The sequence below is a fragment of the Orycteropus afer genome, unplaced genomic scaffold (genome assembly GCF_000298275.1).
Source record: "Orycteropus afer afer isolate SDZICR_OR568_19922 unplaced genomic scaffold, OryAfe1.0 scaffold00132, whole genome shotgun sequence".
Classification (NCBI taxonomy): domain Eukaryota; kingdom Metazoa; phylum Chordata; class Mammalia; order Tubulidentata; family Orycteropodidae; genus Orycteropus; species Orycteropus afer.
In genome coordinates this window covers 3,986,435-4,010,113 of record NW_006921719.1, presented here as the reverse complement: position 1 = coordinate 4,010,113, position 23,679 = coordinate 3,986,435, and the positions used below count along the sequence as shown (strand labels likewise).

Sequence of the window (23,679 nt, the reverse complement as noted above, 5' to 3'; positions counted from 1 at the left end):
TGAAATATTCAGGCTGTTGGTCCCATCAGAGTAGCTGACTGTCTGCAGCTCTGACTGTCTCTGTACTACTGTTTTTGTTCAGGTTTTTCCACTAGTTGGTGCCTAATCCACTTCTGTATAGTTCCTTTCAAAGCTCAGGACTCCAGGATTATCTTCTGTATCTCTGTCAATTGGTTTTTCTTTTCTTTGTTAAAGAGGGTCTGTGTTGCTTGTCTGCCTATTCCTCCATCTTCCCAGAAGTCTCAGCATAATGTTTTCAAGGTTATTTCATGTTGTAGCTTGTATTAGGACTTCATTTCTTTTTACAAATGAATAATATTCCATTGTATGGATAGACCACATTTTGCTTATTTATCCATCTGTTCATGGACACTTGGGTTGTTCCTACCTTTTAGCTATTGTGAATAATAATGCAGTGAACATTGGCATGCAAGTGTCTGACTGAGTCTTTGCTAATCTGTTGCCATCCAAGTTGATTGCAACTCATAACAACCCTGTAGGAAAATTGCCCCATAAGGTAACCAAGGCTGAAATCTTTATGGAAGCAGATTACTACATTCTTTCTCCTGCAGAGCAGCTGGTGGGTTTGAAATATACTGGGACATCAGGGCTCTTACAATGATACTATTCTCAGTTTACAATCAGTTCCTGGGAAAAACCATCAGCACAGGAGTCAGTGTCTTGTTTAATGTGTTAGTAGCTTCAAGCATTCCTCGGTGTCTCATTCTGTGGCTGGTACTTGGTAGCATCCCCAGTTACTACTATTTAGAGTCAACAATGTGTGCTGTAATTCCTGTTTTCCATTATCACTGTGCAGTGGTGCACTTAACACTAACCTGGGTAAATCTAGAAAATCATGAGAAAATAATATGCACACAATCTTTTTGGGCTGCATATCTGGCAGTTAGTCTAAGGTGACCTCGATTTCAGTAGTTGTGTTTGTTAAATGCTGTCACTCCACCTTGTAACTTGAAGGAATTACAAATGACAATGTTTTTAAGCATACAGAGCTAAGCTGGGAATGCTCAACACTATGTCGAAGATCCGAGGACAGGTGAAAACCACCGGGTACCCACAGACGGAAGGCTTGCTGGGCGATTGTATGCTGAAATATGGGAAGGAACTTGGGGAACAGTCCACATTTGGTGAGCACTCACACATCACCTGAGAATACCTCCCTTGTTGGTTTTCAGTTATGCACAAAACCATCATTCTGACAACCTTTACTATTTTCATATGACCAAAGTAATGTGTGCATATTCACTGCAGAAAATTTAGAAAACAAGCAAGTAGAATCAAGGGAAATGTTAACATCACTCATGATTCCATAACCCAGTGATGTAGCTCATGGCATCTCCACACATAATGAAACTATTGCATGTGCCTTTCCTGGGGGGTACAAATGGTTACTCACTTAACTACTAGCCAAAATGTTGGTGGTTCGAACCCACCAAGAGGCACTCAGAAGACAGGCCTGGCCATCTGCTTCTGAAAGGTGATAGGCCTTGAAAACCTTAAGGAGCAATTTTGCTTTGCTGAACACATGGGTTCACCACGTATTGTAATCGACTCCTCGGCAACTAACAACAACAATAGGATGCATAGTCTTTTGTAACCTGTGTTTTTTCCCCATTATGTCATGATCCATGTCATAAAGTGATCTTCTAAAATATTGTTTTTCAAGGCTATATAATATTTCATGTCTATTCAACCAACTTCAGTAATCAAATATTTAGTTTTTTTCTTTATGCAAAAAAAGTTATGTAGCATTTCTAGGGACCCTCTTTGTAACTAAGTCATTGGGGATGGCTAAGATTATGTTCTTAGATGAAATTCCTAGAAGTAAAATTTCTGGGCCAAGAGTATGCCTGTTTTTCAGGTTTTTGAAACTTATTCCCAAATCACCCTCTGGAAAGGTTGTACCAATTTGATATTCCTGACAGGAGTGAACGAATATATCCTACATGACTACTAACCCTGGAAATTGTCATTTTAGTTTACATTTAAATCAGTGATAAATTTAATACATAATATATAAAAATGATATCTCAATGCTATTTTAACTGCCCTTTTGTTTGTTTGTTTGTTTGTTTTACTATGTATGGGGTTGAATTTTTTTCATGTTTTTTGTCATTTTTGTGAATTATACTTTTGTTTCTGCCTATTTTCCCACTAGGGTGTTAATTTTTCCTTACTGATTTATGAACTTTTTAAATGGTGAGGGTATTTGCTTTTTGTCTGTCTTACAGGTAGAGAATGTTTTGTCACGAGTAGGCATTTACCTTCTGAACTTGAATATGGAATTTTAATGAGAAATATTTTTGCTTTTTATATAGTGGAGCTCATTATTTTCTTTTATAGTTTCTGGCTTTGACATTACATTGAGAAAGACTTTTTCCATCTCACCTTATACCCATACTCACACAAATGATATAAATGTTAATTTATACATTTTTTGGATACATTATATTTCCTTTTCTTACCTTCAAATTTTTGAGCTCCTGAATTCATTGGACATATTCTATGCAATAGGGTTGTAATTTTATTCTATAACAAATAATTAACCAGTTGTCCTACCACTTTATTATAAAGTCCAAACTTTCTCCTGATTGGAGATCACCCATTTATTATATATTAAATTTTTATATTTTTAATATAATTTTTATATTGTTTCTGGTCTTTCTCTGATGTTTTCTTGATATGTTTATCTGTTTTGCTCCAGTTCATATAATTTTAAGCATTATAGTTTTAAAGTATATTCTAATATATTTTACTAAAATATCCCATAGTTATTTTATTGCAAAAATTTCATGGAAATACTTATCTATTTTTCTAGATGGAAAAATATTAGTCATTATAAATTCTCCTTTAAAAAAAAACCTCACTAACTTTTGATTGATATTGCTTTAAATTTATAAATTTAATTGGGGAAGACTTGACTTCAGTGTATTAAGTCTTCCAGAAGAATTTGACACATTAGCTATTTTTGTTGTGGTAACAAGACAGGATGGCAACTGTGTTCTTTTCTTTTTTTAACAAGACAGATATGGAAATTGAGAAGTCAAATATTAGGCTATTGAAATTTATCTAGGAAATTGGAAAAAGTCTTCTGAAAAGTTTTTTAAGTCCCAAATATTAAAACATTAATAAGTGATAGGGGGTAATAATGTCTTTCAGATCAGTATAACATGGATCTTATTTTATTCCATGGGTGAATTAGTCCTTGATGGCCTATTTCTTACCCTGAGAGAAAATCAGTTGAGAGAGCAATATGAGACTGTCAGGCACAATCCAAAATCTGAGGACACACCTGGCCACAGTGACTGGGGTGGGGGCTTTGATGGCCAGACAATTTGATAACTTCACTGGAGCTCAGCAACTTAAGGGAATGTGGGTTAAGGAGAAGAGCTGATGTCAGGAGGGCAGAAGCAGACCAAATGTTTGTTGTTCTGAGGAAGAAGCTGTACTGTTGGATGTTTCTTCTTGGGGTTATATCAGGGAGTCTTCCTAAAGTGCACAAACCTCAATGTGTGGAGGTTGAGTGCTACACCATTGTAGAATTTGACAGCGGTGTTCTTGACCAACACAGCTCATGCACAGCCACCGCCTGTCAGTGGAGGTTGCGCTTTGCTGTGATGCTGAACGGGCTTCAGTGGAGCTTCCAGGCTAAGACTAGAAAGAAAGACCCAGCAATCTACTCCTGAAAATCAAGCAAGGAAATCCCTGTGGATCACAACAGTCTAATCCACAACCAATCATGTGGATGGCACAGAGCTAGGAAGAGTTTTGTTCTGTTGTGCACGGGGTCACTGTGAGTTGAGGACCAACCCAATGGCAGCTAACAATGACAACAACATTTTTGAGCAAGGAGAGGGAATGCCCATTCCAGGAAGGTGACAACCAATGCTCAAAAAGTAATGTGTGGAGTCACAAAGGAGAAAAGGTTTCTGTCAAAGTAAACTAACAGGTCAAGGCATGGACGGCGTAGGCAGAGTGAGGTTAGAGACAGACGCAATACTATCTGTTTCTGCCAAGTTGTGCAGGAAGGAGCCCCCAGGCTAGGAAATGGCAAGATTTAGGACAGACTCCAGAGACTTAAGTTAAAGAAACATAGTTTCCCACAAAAAACAAAGCGGCCCAACCAAACTCAATGCAGTTGAGTCCATTCCAACTCATAGTGACCCTATAGTATAGAGGAGAACTGCTCCATAGGGTTTCCAAAGCTGTAAATCTTTACAGAAGCAAATTGCTTCATCTTTCTCCCACGGAGTGGCTGGTGGTTTTGAACTGCTGACCTTTTGATTAGCAGCCACTGTGCCACCAGGGCTTCTAATGAAGCTACCAGGAGGCCAACGTGGAGTCTCACACAGCTTTAGTTTAGAGTAACAGTTTCATTTACGTTTTGTGAGGGCCTATAAAATACAATTAAGTTTATTTCTTAAAAACAAAAACCAAAAAATGCATGAGGTAAGGCAAATATTGGGGGAAAAAAAGCGAGGTGAAGCAAATGTTGTTATAGGTGAATAAATATTTTATAGGTGAATAAACTTTCTGTATCCTTACCTGGTAAGGATCTCTGATGGTGTAGTGGTTAAGGCATTTGGCTACTAACCAAAAAATTGGTGTTTGAAACCCACCAGCCACTCTGTGGAAGAAAGATGAGGCAATTTGCTTCTGTAAAGATTTATAGCCTTGGAAAGCCAGTGAGGGTTGTTGCTATGAGTCGGAATCGACTTGATGGCAGTAAGTGGTTTTTTTTTTTTTTTTTTTTTGAGATGCTCACCTAGTAGGTGAAATAACTTGAAGATCAGACTTAAAGCCTTTAAAGTCTGGGAGCTGAGAGATTCCAAGCTCCCTCTACCTTTGCACAAGATCGGTTTGAAAACCTGAAATAAAGGAAAAATAATTCAGTGAAGGGCAGCATTTCCCAAGGATACCTTGTAGAAAAATATGTTATCCTCATTATGCTTGCAAATTACTACATATTAGCTGTGGCTGAGATAAATCAAAAATACAAGCCCTTAAGTTGATTCCAACTCATGGTGACTTCATGTGTGTCAGAGGGGAACTGTATGCTATCGGGTTTCCAATGGCTATCTCTTTTCAAGGTGCCTATGTTGTTGTTGTTGTTTTGGGCCGTTGAGTTGGATCCAACTCATAGCAACCCCTCCCTGGGTTTCTGAGGTGGTATCATTATGGAAGTAGATTGCCCCATCTTCCTTCCGAGGAGTGGCTGGCGGGTTTGAATCGCCAGCCTCCTGGTTAGCAGTCAAGTGCCTTAGGCACTACCTACCTACCAGAGCTCCTAAGGCCCCTGTGAGTGGACTTAAATTGCCAGTCTTTTGGTTAGCACAAGAGCGTAATTCCTGGCCAATGCACCTCAATTGCAATCTGTTAGTGGATGCTTGTCAGGTGTTGCTGTGATAAAACCTAGGGGCTTAAGGGGAGCCTCTAGACTAAGACTTCTTCTGAAGAATCAGCCAATGAAAGTCCCATGGATCACAATGGTCCCATCCTATTGTGCATGGCATTGTCATAAATAGCAGCTAATGACACAACGATCTGGCAAAAGCTGCCTGTTATTGCTGGCCTGGGCCTCATTGCACTAGCAGACTCTGTCCATTCTGCTGGAAGGATGTTCCATGTGACACCCCCAGGCTTTCTTGTTCTTTGACCTCAGAGAAGGTGGGAAGGCTTGGAGCAAGTCTTTTGATACTGGGAGTGACCTCAAGAAATGAGAGCTACAAACTGCAATGAGGGTATGTTTGCTTATTTCTGTTGTAATCATTGTTACTTAATACTTAGCCTCTGGTAAATGAATCCTTTCTTTGTTTATGAAGAAAGATTTTATTCTTGAGCTTCTAAAGAACCCTTGGTGCCAAGAGTTCGCAAAAGCACTTTTTCTTGTTGTTTTTTTTTTTTTGTTTTGTTTTTAAGTAGCTTTTACCCCATCTAGTGGCCAAAGTGATAAATGTCCCGGTCTGTCTGCCTTGGAATGTTTTGTTTTACAAGGTGTTGAAAGTGTGGAAGGTCCTGGAGAGCAACTTGTGGAAAGCAGGGAGATTTTCTTCCTCTCTTTTTCTTTTTCTGTTTTTTTTCAGGGCCAAAGATTCAAATCCCAGGAGTGAAGACCTTCTTACACGAATCATGTACAAATTTTGGAGAAAGAAATAACTAAGTATCATTGCTTTCCTAGCATGTTCTCCAGAAGTACTGTTTTTGTTTTTATTTTCTATTCCAGGCAGTGCACTGATAGAAGTTGGTGAATCCATGAAACTAATGGCTGAGGTGAAAGACTCCCTTGATATTAATGTAAAGCAAACTTTTATTGATCCACTTCAGTTATTACAAGACAAAGATTTAAAAGAGATTGGGGTAAGTCTTCCAGGCTATAAATATATCTCTCACAATGTAAAGTATTTATATTTAACACCATTAAAATAAGCATGTAGGAACTTGATGAAAGCATCATCTTTTTGTAGGTGGTGAAAAAAATAACTCAGTTATATTTATGTGGGCTCAATGGGGGGAAAGTACTGGAATCAATTAGCCCTATCTGCCGAGGACATGGGGACGTGGCAGAATGTGAGTCAGATCCCTTTTAGCTTTAAAATTCTGTATTTTATTGAAGACAGCAAGAAGCCCTGGTGGATAAACAGTTAAGCACTTGACTGGGTGAAACCCACTCACTCACTGGCTACATGGAAGACAGATGTGATCTGCTTCTGTGAAGATTATAGCTAAGAAAGCCTTGTGGAGCACAGTAGTACTCTGACTCTGGGCTCACTATGAATCAGGGACCACTGGACAGGAACTGGAACTGGTTCATTCTCCCTACAGCCTTAGTGCTTATCCTCCCTGCACTTGAACTCTACCCAGCTGTACTGAATTACATGCCATTCCCAGGAGACATACTACTTTTTTTTTTTTTTTTTTGCTGTCTCTGTATTATTGTTCCTCTCCTTTTGTCCCTTCTCCTGGCTAAGTCAGCCCACATCTCAGATCTCAGCTCAGAGGTTCTTTTCCTGGGGGAGTTCTCTGGTCTCTCCCTAGACTTAACTAGGTGCTTCTTCCAGTGAGCCCCAGGAGCACCCTGTGCTAAGAGCATCACAACTCTTATCAGACTGTCTTTTCTTTCTTGGGCAATAAGTTCCTTGGGGTGAGGAGCCATGCTTTGTTCACTTTTGTAGCCACAGTGTGTGGCACATGGTTTGTGCCCATACATTATTAGTGAATGAATGATTCCAGAGTGGACATGACATTCTGGGCTGTGGGGATGCCAAAGCATCTTGCCCAAATGTGGAGCCTTAAACACAAACACCTCCTTTGGTGAAATACACATGTCATTTCTTCTTTTGCTGTTTTCCTTGAGGAAGGCCATACCAAAGGGTGCTTGCTACTATTGCTGTTCCACTGGGCTTGGGTAAGTATGGTGGATGGCCATGGATATGTATGTACATTCTGAGCAGTGAGTCAGAGAAATGTGTGGAATACATTTATTTTTAAATGTTGTATCTTCTTATGCAGCAAAATAATTTTCTAAATGGCATCTCTTGGTATTCAGCTAATATATATATATATATATATATATGTATGTATTAAGTTCCTATATGATATGAAAAACATATATATGCTGTTGTGTGCCATCAATTTGATTCTGACTCATAGCAAACCTACATAACAGAGTAGAACTATCCTCTAGGGTTTCCTAAGCTCTAATCTTTTAGGGAGTAGATCTCCAGGTCTTTCCTTCTGTGGAGCTGTTGGTGGATTTGAACTACTAACCTTCCAGTTAGCAGCCATGTGCTTAACCACTATGCCACTGGGGCTTACTATCTCTCTTTCTCTTCTCTGTCTCTCTCTTTCTCTTTCTGTCCCTCTCTCTATGTATACACACTTGTCATCAAGTTGACTCTGATGCATGGTGACCCCATGTGTGTCAGAGTTGACCTGTGCTCTGTAGAGTTTTCAATGGCTGATTTTTTTGTTTGTTTGTTTGAATGGCTAATTCTTTGGAAGTAGTTTGCCAGGCCTTTTTTTCAAGGTGGTTCTGAGTAGACTTGAATCTCCAACCTTTCAGTTAGCAGCCACACATGTTAACTGTTTGCATCATCCATAGACTCCTGGTGTTTGATACAGGAACCTGATGAATCAAAACTTAAATCATGTAAATGATTAACAGTCAAGAGTCTAAGATTCAGGCAGCCTTTCATAGTCTCAAGGAGCTCTGGTGATGCTGTGGTTAAAGCACTGCGCTGCTAATCAAAATGTTGGCAGTTCAAACCCACCAGCTATTCTGCAGGAAAAAGATGAAGCAGTCTGTTTCTATCAAGATTTATAGCTTTGGAAACCTTCTGTGACAGTTCTACTCTGTCCTATAGGGTTGCTGTGAGTCAGAAAATGACTTAATGGCAGTGAGTTTGGTTCATAGTCTCAACTACCCTGTATTCACCTCAATTGACAATAGTGCACAAGACAAATGTACCTATTTTTGTTAAAAATGATTTGGTTAGAAATTATCTTGACATTAACAGAGCTGAAATGAGAGATCCAACAAAGAACTTTGGAAAATACAATCTGAGTGCTGATACTGCATCCTTATGTTCCATATGGACAATCATCCATTCAGTCAGTCATCCATCCAGCCACCCATCCATCCATCCATCCTTCCCCACACCCACCCATCCAGCCATCCAGCCACCTACCCACCCATCCATCCATCCATTAATTTGTTCATTCACTGCAAATTCTTGAGTACCTACAGTAAGGCGAGCTTACACCAGGAGCTGAGGCACATACGGACAAAGTGAGAAATGGATTCCTGCCCTGTAGGATTTAGGCCAAGAAAGAACAATGACTATTTTCTTAGAAATAACAATCATTTCTTTGTGTCACATTTTGAGTATAACAGTTGTCTGAGGGGCTTCTCTTTCCCTTTTAGCACCACCTGAAAAAGCTGGAAGGCCGCCGCCTGGATTACGATTATAAAAAGAAGCGAGTAGGTAAGATACCAGATGAAGAAGTCAGACAAGCGGTAGAAAAATTTGAAGAGTCAAAGGAGTTGGCTGAAAGAAGCATGTTTAATTTTTTAGAAAATGATGTAAGTATTTAAACTAAACAGAAGACTTTCATGTAAATAAACAAAGCATTGGCTATCTGACGGGGATCAAAATGTTGAGAAGCTCTAGGGCTTTGTTGTTGTTACGTGCCGTCGAGTCAGACCCGACTCATAGCGACCCCTCCTTGGGTTTCCGAGGCAGTATCACTACGGAAGTAGATTGCTTCCTTCAGAGGAGTGGCTGGTGGGTTTGAACTGCCAGCCTTCTGGTTAGCAGTCAAGTGCCTTAGCTACTATGCTACCAGAGCTCCCTTAGCAGTTACAAAAGTTTCCAGAATTTTCTGTAGCCATAATCTCTTGCTTCAGGGATGTTTCAGACATCCAGGAAGACTTGACTCAAACCTCTTGGGAATCCCTGTTTATCCCAGGATTGTTTCAGAGATGTGCTCAAGTCGACTCCAGGGAAAGTGGGGTTGTCTTAGGGGGATTGCCAGTAGATCTTCATATTTGAGGCCATAGCATTTGTGGTTTCACAGGAGAATGGAAGTCCCATGTCATATGGTAATTTGAAATATTGCTAAAATAGTGAAAAGCATTCTGTGAGGCAGATTTTTGGGCGAGGAGCATATCTCTTAACAAGCAGGAGAGCCTCTCTCATCACCCTATTCTCAGATGCCTTTACTAATCATGGCTGAACATTTAGGATATAAAAGCATGACTTAAATTTTTCATTTATGTTACAGTGGTCTTGTGAATTTAGGGATTATGAAGGTCTTGGGACATACTCCTCATTCCATGAATGCAAAAAACCTATTGAATTGTGATTCTCACTGGCCAACTTTTATTTTATTTGTTAGGTGAAGTCAAAGTAAATGGAACTAAAGGGAATAGTGGAGTCCCTGGGTGGTGCAAGTGGTTAACAGCTAACCAAAAGGTTAAGCCAAATGTTTGGCTGCTGACCAAAAGGTTGGAGGTTTGACTCCATCCAGAGGTTCCCTGAAGAAAGGCCTGAGAATCTATTTCTGAAAAATCACTGCCCTTGAAAACCCTATGGAGCACAGTTCTTCTCTGAAACACATGAGGTCACCATGAATTGAGATCGACTCAACAGCAATTGGTTTTATAAAGCAGATAAAACTCATTGCTTTATTCTGACTCATGATGACCTTATAAAGGGAATAGTAATAACAAATATAAAATAAAAACCACTGCCATCAAATGATTCTGACTCTCATTGGGTTTCCAACGTGGTAAATCTTTATAGAAGTGGATTGCCCCATCTTCCAACCACGGAGTGATTGGTGGGTTTGAACCATCAACCTTCTTGTCATCAGCCAAATGCTTTAGGCACTGCACCACGAGTTCCTTCATAAAGGGAATAGTAATCCTTAACTGGGAATATGCTGGCTGAGAGACACTTTCTTATGCCTTGGTGACAAGGAGACATTTGGTGTTTTTACTCCCGGAATGGAAGAAGTTTCACCTGCCTGCCTCCCTCCTGAGTCCCAGCCCTGATCCTGGCATTGGTGATGGCATGAGCTATCTCACCCTGGGATTAGGTCTGGACATATTTGTTATGCTTTCAAACATGTGGGGCAAATCAGGGCATTTGTTTATCCTCAAAACCATGTTTTATTTATAATAGTTTGTTAAAAAGTACATCAAAGTCTTGTGTCTTTTGATTTTGAATCAAGTCAGTCACGATGTACTGAGTACCTTTTATGTGCTGTGAAGAAGTGTGTGAGAATTATGTCCACTATTGACTAAGTCCTAGAGAAGCCCATTTGAAATGTCTCATACCCATTAAACCCTCAAATGCTGAAAAGTACAGTACATTATGTTTCTTCTTTTTATTTCTTCTGTGTTTTTTTTTTTTTTTTTACATTTTATGGAAACTGGGAGTAGGTGTAACCATTTGCTCCGTTTTTCCGTTTTGTTTGTGTGCTTACCCTTAAAACAATAAATTTTCTGTTGAAATTGTCTCCAAGCAATTTGCTTTTGTTTTGCCTCAGATTGCAATATCTGAAATCTCCCCATGTGACTAGGCAAAGTATACACAATCTTCTCCAGCTCACCTATTCAACCTGAAATGCTCATGGGGAGATTGCCTGGTACTAGTGGAGAAACAGGGGACAGGATGTGGGGAAAGACAAAGTATATGGTGGTGGTGGGGTGGTCAGACTTTGAACCTTCAGCCCCATCTTTGATGCTTCTCTGAAGACCAGGCCAGGATCAGTGTTCTGCAGCTCACACAGCCCTGGCTTCCTTCTCCCTGTGGGTCACAAACTACATGTCCAACTTATGTCACTCACCCTCATACCTACAGTGGTTTCCTTTCCTCATGGGGAAGCTCTGAATGAAGAGCTATGCTTAAGGATGACTGAGTTTTTTTTTCCAGTGACTAAAAGTGGCTGGAACCTAGAGTAAGTCTTAGGTTAAACATAAAGGGTCTTCAGCCCCTGCCATTGCCCAATGGATTGGACAGCACTTCCCCTCAACCTAGCATCTGCTGGAGACAGGTATACTCCTTCCTGAGGATAGATAGACTCTGTCAAGCACATGGCCTCAGGGAAAACGTTGTGGCAGGTGGCAGAGGCCCTGACATTTCTTCCAAACACAAGTGGGAGATGCTTATATTAAAAACAAAAACAAACCAGAAAAACCAACTTGTTGCCATCAAGTCACTCCCAACTCGTGGCGACCCCATGTGTGTCAGACTGGAACTGTGCTCCACAGAGTTTTCAGTGGCTGATCTTTCAGAAGTAGATCTCCAGGCCTTTCTTCTAAGGCATCTCTGAAAGACTCACACTTCCAACCTTTTGGTTAGCAGCTGAGTACTTACCTGCTTGCACCACCCTATTATTATGCTTCTTTTATAGTGAGTTACAGGTTTTGGGGGTATCAGTCATAGCCATTATCTCCTTCGGGTTCAGACCATTTGAGGAATTGACACAAAAAGCTAGATGAGATCAAGGGACACCTCTTTTATTGTGAACACTCAATAATTATAAAATACAGGCCTTCTGGTAAACTGTCTTGGAGGGTGTGGTTTGGACCTGAAGTCAAGATAGCACTTTCTCTTCCTTGCTACCTCAACTGATGGAAGCAAGCCCCGGCCGAGCCCAACTGATTTACCCACCAAACACAATCTGGGGAGCAGGCCTCACCTGTCGTCTGGCCAGGGGCAGCTAGTTTTTGAGGCAGAGTAACCCGTCCTGCTAACTAAAGCACACTGCCCGGTCTCATCCACAGAAGGAGAAGTGAGGAAGGGGTGAAGAGAAGATCTATAAGTACTCACTCCAAAGAGAAAAAGAATAAGGAAATAGTTTGAGATGGAGTGCTTGGTGCCTTGGAGCCACCTGCCATCTCTGTCTGGGATGAAAATTCAAAAGCCCAGATGTCACTCTCCAGGGAACAGCTGGAACTTACTCCTGCGTTCATGTTATATACTCTTGGCTAAGGCATGATAAAAGCATCACCAGATAATGCCTGAAAAAAACTTGCTTGCCCAAGCTCTCCCTATTTTGAAGAGACCCCTGGAAGTAAAATGTATCAACAGTTATGCTCAAGCTGTTGTGCAGTGTGAGTGATCTGCCACAGGGGATAAAGTGGGTCACCTATGCTATAAGGAGTCACTGTGGCGCAAAGGATTAAATGCTTGGCTGCTAACCTAAAGATCTTGGTTCAAACCCACCAGTGGCTCTGCAGGAGAGAAGACCTGGTGATCTATGCCCATAAAGATTAACCAAACCAAACCAAATGCACTGCCATCGAGTCAGATCCAACTCATAGTGATCCCTCCTTGGGTTTCTGAGGCGGTATCACTATGGAAGTAGATTACTCAATCTTCCTTCTGGGAAATGGCTCATGAGTTTGAACCTCTAGCCTTCTCATTAGGAGTCTCATGCCTTAGGCACTATGCCACCAGAGCTCCTCCCCATAAAGACTGCAGCTTAGAAAACCCAGTGGGGCAGTTCTGCTCTATCATGTGAGTTTGCTGTGAATTGAAAATCTACTCAACAGCACCTAACAACAACGCTACCTATGCTATGGTGTCCCCTTGAGAATAGAGTGAAGTTCCATGGGGTGGGGCTGAGTCAACAATGAAGTCCCCAGACCCGGCCACAATGGTCCATTACCCCTATGAGTTTGGTGCATGTGAGTCTCAGATCAACAACTTATATCTCCATAAACAGGAGATCTTGACCTGGGCTAATCTTTTGTTAGATTTCACTTGGTTTGAGACTGTTTTAAAGCAACTTGGTATCAGTTTCCTGTTGCTGCTATAACAAATTAAGGCAAACATTGTAGTTTACAGTTCAAGGGTTTGGTGTTCTCTCTGGAGACTCTAGGCAAAAGTTCATTTCCTTGCCTTTTCCATCTTCTAGAAGAATCCCTGGTGGCTTAATGGTTAAGTGCTCAGCCACTAACCAAAAGATCAGAGGTTCAAACCTATCAGCTGCTCCAGGGAGAAAGATATGTCACTCTGCTTCTGTAAAGATTCACAGCCTTGGAAAACCAATGGAATAGTTTTACTCTGTCCTATAGTGTCTCCATTGAGTCAGAATTGACTCAATGGCAGTGGGTTTGGTTTTGGGTTTTAGAGGTCATCTGCATTCCTTGTCTCATAGCACCTTCCTCCATGTTCAAAGCCATCACTGTAGCCTCTTCAAATATCTTCCTTTGACCTCTGTTTCTATTGTCACATCTCATTCTCTGACTTTAACCCTTATAAGGACCCATGTGATTACATTGGGCTCACTTCAGTCATCCAGGACAATCTCCCTATCTCAAGATCCTTAACTTAATCATGGCTATAAAGTTCCCTTTACCATATAAGGTAACAGATTCACAGGGTCCAGGGATTAGGACACGGACATCTTTAGGGAGCCATTATTCCGTCTACTTCTGGCTTTGTCATTCCATAACTTCACAGTCCACATCCCACCCATGTCAACCACTATTGCCTGTGTCAGCCTGTGCCTCCTTGACCTCTAGCCCATGGGCCAGTCTGTTTGCATTATAAGTTTCTCACTTCCAGTGTCTGAGCTGAGTGTGACCCCCTCTCTAACAGCTAGTGTACTTCACTTTCAGAGAACGGTGCTAGTTCTCTGGTACTTCTGTTCCTCTGCATGTATAGTGACCCTTTCCATAGTTGAGGTCACACACTGCTCTCAGGATGGCATCCAGCAAAGTGGCAGCCCAGGTCTCAGTCTGGAAATGGGAGTATGGCTTTCTTTCTCATTCCAGGTGACCTTCCCTGATTCAACAGGTGGAATTACCCAAATGAGAGATATGGTGGGTAGAGAAAATATTTCCTTCTGGACGGGCTTTGACTCTTGCAAAGGTCTGCAGGTATTGTTTTACTCTGAGTTTTCCTGCCCAGGTATTTAAGTTTAATTGTGGTTTGGGAAGCAGAGCCCACCTGTGCTGGTCTGAAGCATGTGGTGCTGCTCCTGGCCTGAGAGACAGCTAGAAGCTTGCATATTCTGGTATGGAGAGAAGATAACTCACCTGGGACACCACGTCTTCCCTGTCAACAAGAGAGGCTCACAGCTTAGTAAACCCCTTCCAGACTTGTGTTGAGAACCTACTATGTGCAGCACTGTGCAGTACTGCTGTTATCCCCCAGGCCTTGAGAGACTTCCAGGAGTCATGTCCTTCTAAAAGTCAGCCATCAAATGGTAAGGTTGAGAATGAGTCTCTACGTTATATAATGTTGTATTTTAGCCACATCAGAGAGGATAGCTGGTGAACCCTTCCACCTCACATATGTTTCAAAGAATATTCATTTAGTGATTTTTCACTGTTTCTTTAAAAATTATAAAATATCCAGCATTTTTCAAAGTGTGCATTAAAATAGGGAAAATTAACTTTAGTAAAGACAGAACTTTACCAATTTTGGCATAGATTTTACACAACTCTAGCATTATAAGGATGAAAAATTCTTTCTGTAGCAAATTCTACTGTGATTATATTAGGCCGTGGAGCTGGGCTTGTTTAAAAGTATGCATGAAAGCCAAAGAGGTGAAACTTAAGAAATCCTTAGGATTTTGTAGGGGCCAGGCTGTCTTTATTTTGTTTATTGGATCTTTAGAAATTTAAGGCTAGGCATGTTGGCCTGGTTTTCCACCCACAGAGCTGGAATTCATTGTTCAGATGCTCATCCCAGTTTGGCACAAGTTTAGTAATGCCATGTATATCTTAAATACATACTGTTTAAAGTAGTATAAATAGGTAAGAAAAATGAAAGTATAGGCAACTAAAGAATGGTTTGGAACAACAAATGAAAACAGCTTAGATCTTTGAAGGCAAACAGACCCATGGTTGGTTATGCAGGGTTAGACTCTCTGAGTGAATAAGATTTTTTTTCCCTAAAACTGATTAGAAAATAAAATAAGGAAAAGATATATAAGCTTTGGGAAACCTGGGAAGAGCAAGAGTTGATTTTGACTTGAGTCTCTGTTCAGTTCTGGAATTCATGAATTAAATTTTTAGTGGGCAGCCATCACCTCTCCCCAGTGACCCTGCCCCTGGGGTTTTGAGAAATAAGTTTAATTAATCCCTCTTTTCTAGGGCAGCCCACTAGACACATGGAGGAAGCTTTCAGGTTCTCCTGGAGACCCTTCTTAAAATTATGTATCTTCAGGTCTTCTAGTTTCCTTTTTATATGACATAACTAGTAACTTTGACTCATGGTGACCTCATGAGTGTCAAAGTAGAACTGTGCTCCACAGGGTTTTCAGTGACTAAATTTTTAGAAGTAGATCACCAGGCCTTTCTTCTGAGGGGTCTCTGGGTAAACTTGAACCTCTAACTTTCTGGTTAGCAGCTGAGCACATTAACTGTTTGCACCAGGGACTCTGACATGGCATAGCTTCTTCTTTTTTTTTTTTTTTTCTCTTACATTCCCCATAAATTGCTTGCTAATTTCGTGAGTGTCTTGATTTATGGGAAAGGGAGATGCCAGAGTCTTTATAAGTTCATTCCTTTCAGCTTTGTGCCTTTCAGATATTCTGTGCTTTTAGCAATAAAAATATATAGAGCATTGGTGAAGCTTTGACCTGGGTATGTGTTGGTCCCTGATACCCTTTCCTTATCTGAGATCAGCTTAATTTACTTTGCTTCTTGACTTGGCTTAGCTAGAAAGTGCCCACTGAGACACTTTCACTAAATAAGCAGTTAATTTACTTAATATTGGCTGCACTTGTATTTGGAAAAGCTTTATTTCTCTGTTTTTAGATCCATGAACTTTATAGCATAAAAATCTCCTGAGACTATCATCTAATTAGAAAAACAAGTATTTTATTGCATTAAATCAATTTCCTATTCACAAATAAATGTGAACATGTTCTTCCAGCACATTCAGCTCTATACCATGACCTGTAGGTTGATTCTGCAGAGCTGCGAGATGAACTGGAACAAAATGGACCAGAGCTGACCGAGGCCAACTCAGGCTTCCCTGCAAAGCCAGGTCTTGGTTGCTGGTCTCTCTCTATGAGCATTACATAGGCTGTGGCCTCAGTGGAGTAATTTTCCACTTCTGCTGCAGGTAGAACAAGTCAGCCAGTTGGCCGTGTTTATAGAGGCAGCATTAGACTATCACAGACAGTCCACAGAGATTCTGCAGGAGCTACAAAGCAAGCTACAGACACGGTAAGAACCTTCACATTCATTATAAGTCAAGGGTGGCATAGTTAAATATAGTGAGTCAAAATGATCCTCCTTTCACCTTCCCTTCTCTCTCTCTTTCTCCCCTCCCTCCTCCTTTCTCATCTCCTCCCTTCCTTCCTTTTCCCCTCCACTTCCTTTCCTCCCCCTTCCCTAGTCTGTTTTAAATTTTCCTTAGCTGGATTTCATAGCTAGGTGTAGGTTGGGCCTGAGATAATAGATACTTTTGGTCAATAAGGCAGAACTGGGAAAAAAAGATCTGGCTACTGTTTCCTTCCTTTTCTTTTTACCTTGTCATTAAAGCTCTTTTCCTTGACCTGTGTTCAGCCACCACAGTGTTTTCCTGGCTTCCCTGCTAATTTGATGAGAGCTTAGCTCTTCCTCATTTTCAACCTGGGGGTGGTGATGGTATATTACTGCCTCCTTCCCCTTGCCCCAACTCCTTGAAATATAGAGAGGGAAGAGACAATACTCAGGAAGTATGTAGATATCTGGAAAAGTTTCATGTTTACTTCACAAGTACAAATATCAGGCCATGTTCATAATGATGAGTCTAAGAAGTGTTGGGAAAAACAAAATTATTTGCTGACCATCAAAGGATGGTCCTTCATGGCTTTAATAATACATGCATTTGTATTTTTCTGAAAATTAGTAGTCTCATACGTGGTATGCATGGTAACCCTATTTAAATATTGGGTTAAAAATATCCCTATTTTAAAGTGGTGATGTTATACAACATAATGAACATGATCAAAGTCACTGAATTATACATGTAAAAACTGTTGAACTGGCAAATGTTTTGTTATATATATATTTTACCACAAAAAAAGAAAAAATTCTCATTTTTTTGAGCAAGTTTGATAACAGAAAATTGGTTTTACACAGGTTTATTATAATGAATAAATTAGAAGGGGTTTTTTTCATGTAACTCAGTACCATAATTACAGATAAAAGGTGTCTCCATTCTCTGAAACATGTACTTCTGTAGGCAGGTAGTTTATCTAGTATTCATATGAGGATATTTTCTTTTTCATAATTCTGTCTCTGTAAGAGGGGAAAGCCACCACCTGTCTGTCAGTTTGTCATACTGTAACGACTTGAATGGTCCAGTGATGCTGGAAGCGATGCCACCAGCATTTAAGATCCCGGTAGGGTCACCCATGGTGAACAGGCTTTGGATGTGCTTCTAGACTAAGTCAGAGTAGTAAAAAAAGGCCTGGTGATCTACTGCCAGAAATTAGCCACTGAAAATCCTATGGATCACCACAGAATATTGTCCAATATAGTGCTGGAAGATGAGCCTCCAACCTGCTGGAAGATGAGCCTCCTAGGTTGGAAGCCACTGTAAATACACAATGGCTGCAACAGTGGACTCAAGTGTACCAGTGATCATGAAGATGGTGCAGGACTGGACAGCATTTGGTTCTGTTGTACATGGAGTTGCCATGAGTTGGAGCTGACTAATGTGGCAGCTAACGACAAAGCGGAAAGAAGAAGGGAGCTAACAGTGTTGAGTGCCTACTGCATTTCAGGTCCTTGCTGGATGCCTCAAAGACTTTGTGAGAGGCAAACACTCTTTGTGAAGATGAGTTTAACTTTAGAAGCTCAAATAAATAGTTGAAAATTTGGGCTGTTTAAGAATAAATGTATAAAAATCATCTTCTTCATGGTTGGAGTTGGGAAGATGGCATTGTACCTGTAACCCATATGTTTGATCCCTCTGCCAACTTAATCCCTGAGTAACTAGGTAAAGCAGATAGAAATAATGATATTGGAGTTACGAGCAACTAAGGACAAGATAAAAGTATTAGATTTAGTGAAGGCGGAGAAAAAGAGCAGATTAAACAATTGGGAAAAATAAACAAACCCGCCTGGCCAGCAGTGATGGAGTTGGAGAGAACTCATTAGGAGTACAAAAGAGGTTGGTGGAGGGAAGGAGGGAAAAAAAAAAATCTATCATGGAACCCACAGAGGCACTGGGGACTCAGAATACCTGCACTGGCAGTTTTTGGCAGTGGCCTTGGACTCTGAGTGAGTATGATAATCTTACTGGGAAATGGATCAAGACCCTCGCCCCTGGCTTGGGCAGCCACAGGGTCCAGGAAGGAATGGGGAAAGGGAGAAACTCTCTCCAAGTAGGTGGAGCCCTGGTGTGAGTGCACGGCAGTGGACTGGGATTCAACTCTTCCATAATCCCTTTTAGCACAGAGTGGACTGGGGTACTGAGTTTTTGTGGCTTCTTGATCCAAGTGGAAAGTTGTGGCCCTCTACCCACTGGAGTCTCTGTCAATTTTGAATCATGGGTCTTTGATTGACAATAGGATGTCATCATTAGTAGACATCTCAGAAAGACACAAATTACCCTGCCTGTGCCTGCATTGCTGATTAAACGATCTCACCCCAAACATGGAAAACTACTTCTACTGTTCTGTCTGGGGGCTTACTTCTGGTGCCTATTTTCCCCCCCTTTTCTTTCTTCCTTTTCTCCCCTGCTACACATTGAACTTCCACCAGGCAAGAGGAGCAATTACACTGAACACCTAACACAGTAGACAGGTAACACCAATAGCTACTGTGGCACAGAATCAATGACAGATGGTGGACAACACCTGTTCATCCCAACTTCAAATCCTTTTCATGACGAACAGAGACTTGCACCCACATCCCTGACAGTGATTCCACCAACAGAGAGACAGCTGGAGAGCAACTCAGTATGGCTGAGTTAATAACCAAAAAAGTACACTTGCTCCACACTTTTACACATGTTTTTGTTGCCATCGAGTCATAAAATCAGGGTGAAACAAATTAATACATAACTAACAAAGACAACAACTTCAAAATGTCTGGAAAACCAAATACAACCTCAAAAACAAAAACAAACAAACAAAAAACAGGACAAGACAATAGAAATGAAAGCCCAGGCTAAAGAATTATCTATCATGGAAGAAGAACAAGCAATAGAACTATCTGAGGTGGAATTCGGAAGGTATATATATAGGACTCTCCAAGAACTCAAGGAAACCATAAACAGTAACAATGAGAAGACAGATAGTACCCTGGAAGAATTCAGGAAAATAATTCCAGAACAAAATAACAAGATATTAACATAATTAGAACTCATACAGAAACAGCAATTAGAAATCCAGAAGATGAACACTCATACAGAAACAGCAATTAGAAATCCAGAAGATGAACACTAAAATTACAGAGATGGACAACACAGTGGAAGGACAAGAGTAGACTAGACCTGGTTGAAGATTGCATTTTCCAACTAGAAGACAAATCCCTTAATGCCAGCCTGTATGAAGAAAAATCAGAGCAAAGATTTAAGAGAAATGAAGAAAACCTAGGAGTTATATGGGATGACATGAAAAGAAATAGCATATGCTTGCTTGGGATACCAGAACAAGAGGAGGCAAAAAAAAGCTACTGAGAAAATCGTGGAAGACTTTCTAACAGATAATTTCCCCCATATCATGAAGGAAGAAAAGATATTTGCCCAAGAGTCTCAATGAAGTCCATACACAATAGATACCAAGAGAAAGTCACCGATATATATCATAATCAAACTCTCCAAAACCAAAGACAAAGAAAGAATCAGGGGGGCAGCTCAGGAAAAATGAATGTCACCTACAATGGACAACCAATAAGACTAATTTCTAATTTCTCAGCAGAAACTATGCGGGCAAGAAGGCAATGAGATGGCATATATAAACCTTGAAGGAAAATAACTTCCAACCGAGAAGTCTATATCCAGCCAAATTGCCTCAAATATGAGGATATAATCAAGACATTCTCAGGCAAACAGAAATTAAGGGAATTTATGAAAACCAGACCAACCCTACAAGAAATGCTAAAGGGAGTCCTTCCAATAGTTAGAACCCACAACAGAGAAAAACAAATTAAAATCAAGACACTTGGCCATCATCACTTAGAAACCAAACCAGAAATAGATGTTCAAAATAAGCTTATAAAATAATGTACATAGAGAAATAAGGGAGTCAATCTGCAGATGACACCAGCAACATAGCAAGTAGAGGGAATAAATGTTTTAACTACAAAACTTCCAAATGGAGAGGAAGACAGGATAATATCTTTATAGAACTGACTGTTCCAAACTAAGGGAGATAAGAATTTACTTCAAGATAACCACAAAGAAAATTAACAATCCTCCTAAGCAAACTCAGAAAGAAGAAAAACATATGGGCTTAGTAAGCATAAAACCAACAATAATGAAGAAAATATAACAAACACTTGATAACAAAATGAGCTCAGCATAGAAGAATATTTGGAAAAAAGGAAGCACCAACAACACAACAAAAAAACACAATAGCATGAAAGTTACCACTAATTACACTCAGTGGGAATGACTAAATGTACCAGTCAAAAGAAAGAAAATGACAGATTGGATAAGAAAAGAAGACCCATCAATAGGTTGCCTTCAAGAGACCCACCTTAGACACAAAGATAAAACAAATTAAAAATTAAGGAGTGAAAAAATATATACCAAGCTAAGGGCAACCAAAAAAAAAGCAGGAGTGGCAATATTAATTTCTGATAAAAGAGACTTCAAGGTGAAAAAACAGCATAGGGACAAAGGAGGATATTATATGATGCTAAAAGGATCAATTGACCAAGAAGACATTACCATAATATCTATGCACCCAATGAAAGTGCCCCAAAATACATAAAGCAAATATTAATTGAAAGGAAAAATAGACTACAATAGTAGTAGCAGACTTTAACATACCACTTTCAAGGAGGGACAGAACTACTAAAAACAATTTCAACAAAGATACAGAAGAATTCAACAACACAATCAAACAACTTCACCTCATAGACATATACACAGAACTCCATCCAACAAAACCACAATACACACTCTTCTTCAGTGCACATGGATCATTCTCCAGAATAGACCATATGTTAGGACACACAAAAAAAAGCCTCAATAAATTCAAAAACATTGAAGTACTACAAAGCATCTTCACAGATCACAGTGCTATAAAATTAGAAATCAATATAGGAAGATCAAGGAAAAAAATCAAATATGTGGAAACTGAATAATATACAGCTCAAAAACTACTGGGTAACAGAAGAAACAAAGTGTGAAATAAAAAAAAATTCCTAGAAACAAATGAGAATAAAGATAAAATTTACCAAAACCTTTGTGACACAGCCAAAGCAGTACTCAGAGGTCAATTTGTATCGATAAATGCCACACATCAAAAAAGAGAAAAAATAAAAATCGACACTCTAACTCAACAACTCCAGTTAAAAAAGAGCAACAAATGAAACCTACAATACACAGAAGTAAGGAAATAATAAAGATCAGAGCAGAAATGAATGAAGCAGAAAACAAAACAACAACAAGAAAAAATAGAGAACATCAACAAAACAAGAAGCTGGTTCTTTGAAAAGATTAACAAAATTGACAAACCACTGGCAAATTTAACAGAGGAAAAAAAAGAGAATATCTGAATAACATGAATAATAAATGAAAAGGGCAACATCACAACAGAACCAATTGAAATTAAAAAAAAGATAATAACAGAGTATTATGAAGAACTGTACTCCAACCAATTCAGGAACCTAGAAGAGATGGACAACTTTCTAGAAACACAAGACCTACCTAAACTATCCCAGTTGGAGATAGAATACTTGAACAGACCCATAACAAAAGAAATTGAGCAGGTCATAGGTCATTACCACCCCCGCCCCCCAAGAAAGTCTTGGCCTGGATGGTTTCACGGCAGAATTTTACCAAACATTCAGGGAAGAGTTGACACCTATACTATTCAAACTATTGCAGAACATGGAAAAAGATGGAATACTCCCAAATTCATTCTATGAAGCAAGCATAATACTTACACTAAAACCAGGGAAAGACACCACTAAAAAGGAAAACTACAGACCAATATCCCTCATGAATATAGACTCAAAAATCTTCAACAAAATCCTAGCCAACAAAATATCAAAAAAATAATACATCCTGACCAAGTGGGATTCATACCAGATATGCAAGGATGGTTCAACATGAGAAAAATAATCAATGTGATACACCACATAACCAAAACAAAAGAATCATATGATCATATCAATTGACTCATAAAAGGCATTCGATAAAGTCTGACATCTATTCCTGTTCAGAACTCTCAGCAAAATAGGAATAGGAGGGAAAATCCTCAGCATAATAAAGGGCATATACACCAAGCCAACAGCCAACATTATTGTTAACAGAGAAAGACTCAAAGCATTCCCCTTGTGAACAGGAGCCAGACAAAGCATTTTTAAATAGAAATCACCATTTCGATTTAACATTATACTGGAAGTCCTAGCCAGGGCAATAAGGCAAGAAAGAGAAATAAAAGGCATCCAAATTCGCAGAGGAAGTAAAGCTATCTCTCTATTTGCAGATGATATGATCCTATGCATAGAAAACCCAAAAGACTCACCAAAAACATTACTGGAACTAATAGAAAAGTTCAGCAAAGTGGTAGAATACAAGGTCACCATACAAAAATCAGTTGGATACCTCTACATCAACAAAGAGACCTCTGAAAAGGAAATTAGGGAAACAATACCATTTACTATGGCTACTAAAAAGATAAAATATCTAGGAATAAATCTTACCAGAGACACAAAAGACCTGTACAAAGAAAACTACAAAACACTGCTACAAGAAACTACAGGGGATCTACATAAATGGAAGAACATGCCTTGAATATTGTGAAATTGTCAATATTTTATTATTATTATTATTATTATTTTATTGTGACTTGGGTGAAGATTTACAGAGCAAATTCACTTTCCATACAGCAGTTTACATATACTTTGTCTCATGACATTGACCACAGTTTACAACAATTGCAACAGCTCCCCTCCCACTTCCTCCCCATAGTTACCTCTTCCCAGTGTCCATCCCTCCATGCACTCCTGCCCCCTGAGCT

The 23,679-nt window shown here is 39.8% G+C and overlaps 1 protein-coding gene across 1 annotated transcript in view; it reads left to right on the top strand.

Moving 5' to 3' along the window:
- The window catches only part of SH3GL3 (SH3 domain containing GRB2 like 3, endophilin A3), an 80,861-nt gene that overhangs the window by 24,088 nt on the left and 33,094 nt on the right, over positions 1-23,679 (top strand). Inside the window, exons 3-6 of the mRNA XM_007945101.2 lie at positions 1,002-1,145; positions 6,242-6,375; positions 8,942-9,100; positions 16,611-16,714. Coding sequence (XP_007943292.2) covers positions 1,002-1,145; positions 6,242-6,375; positions 8,942-9,100; positions 16,611-16,714 — 541 coding nt within the window. The remainder of the gene's footprint in view (positions 1-1,001; positions 1,146-6,241; positions 6,376-8,941; positions 9,101-16,610; positions 16,715-23,679) is intronic.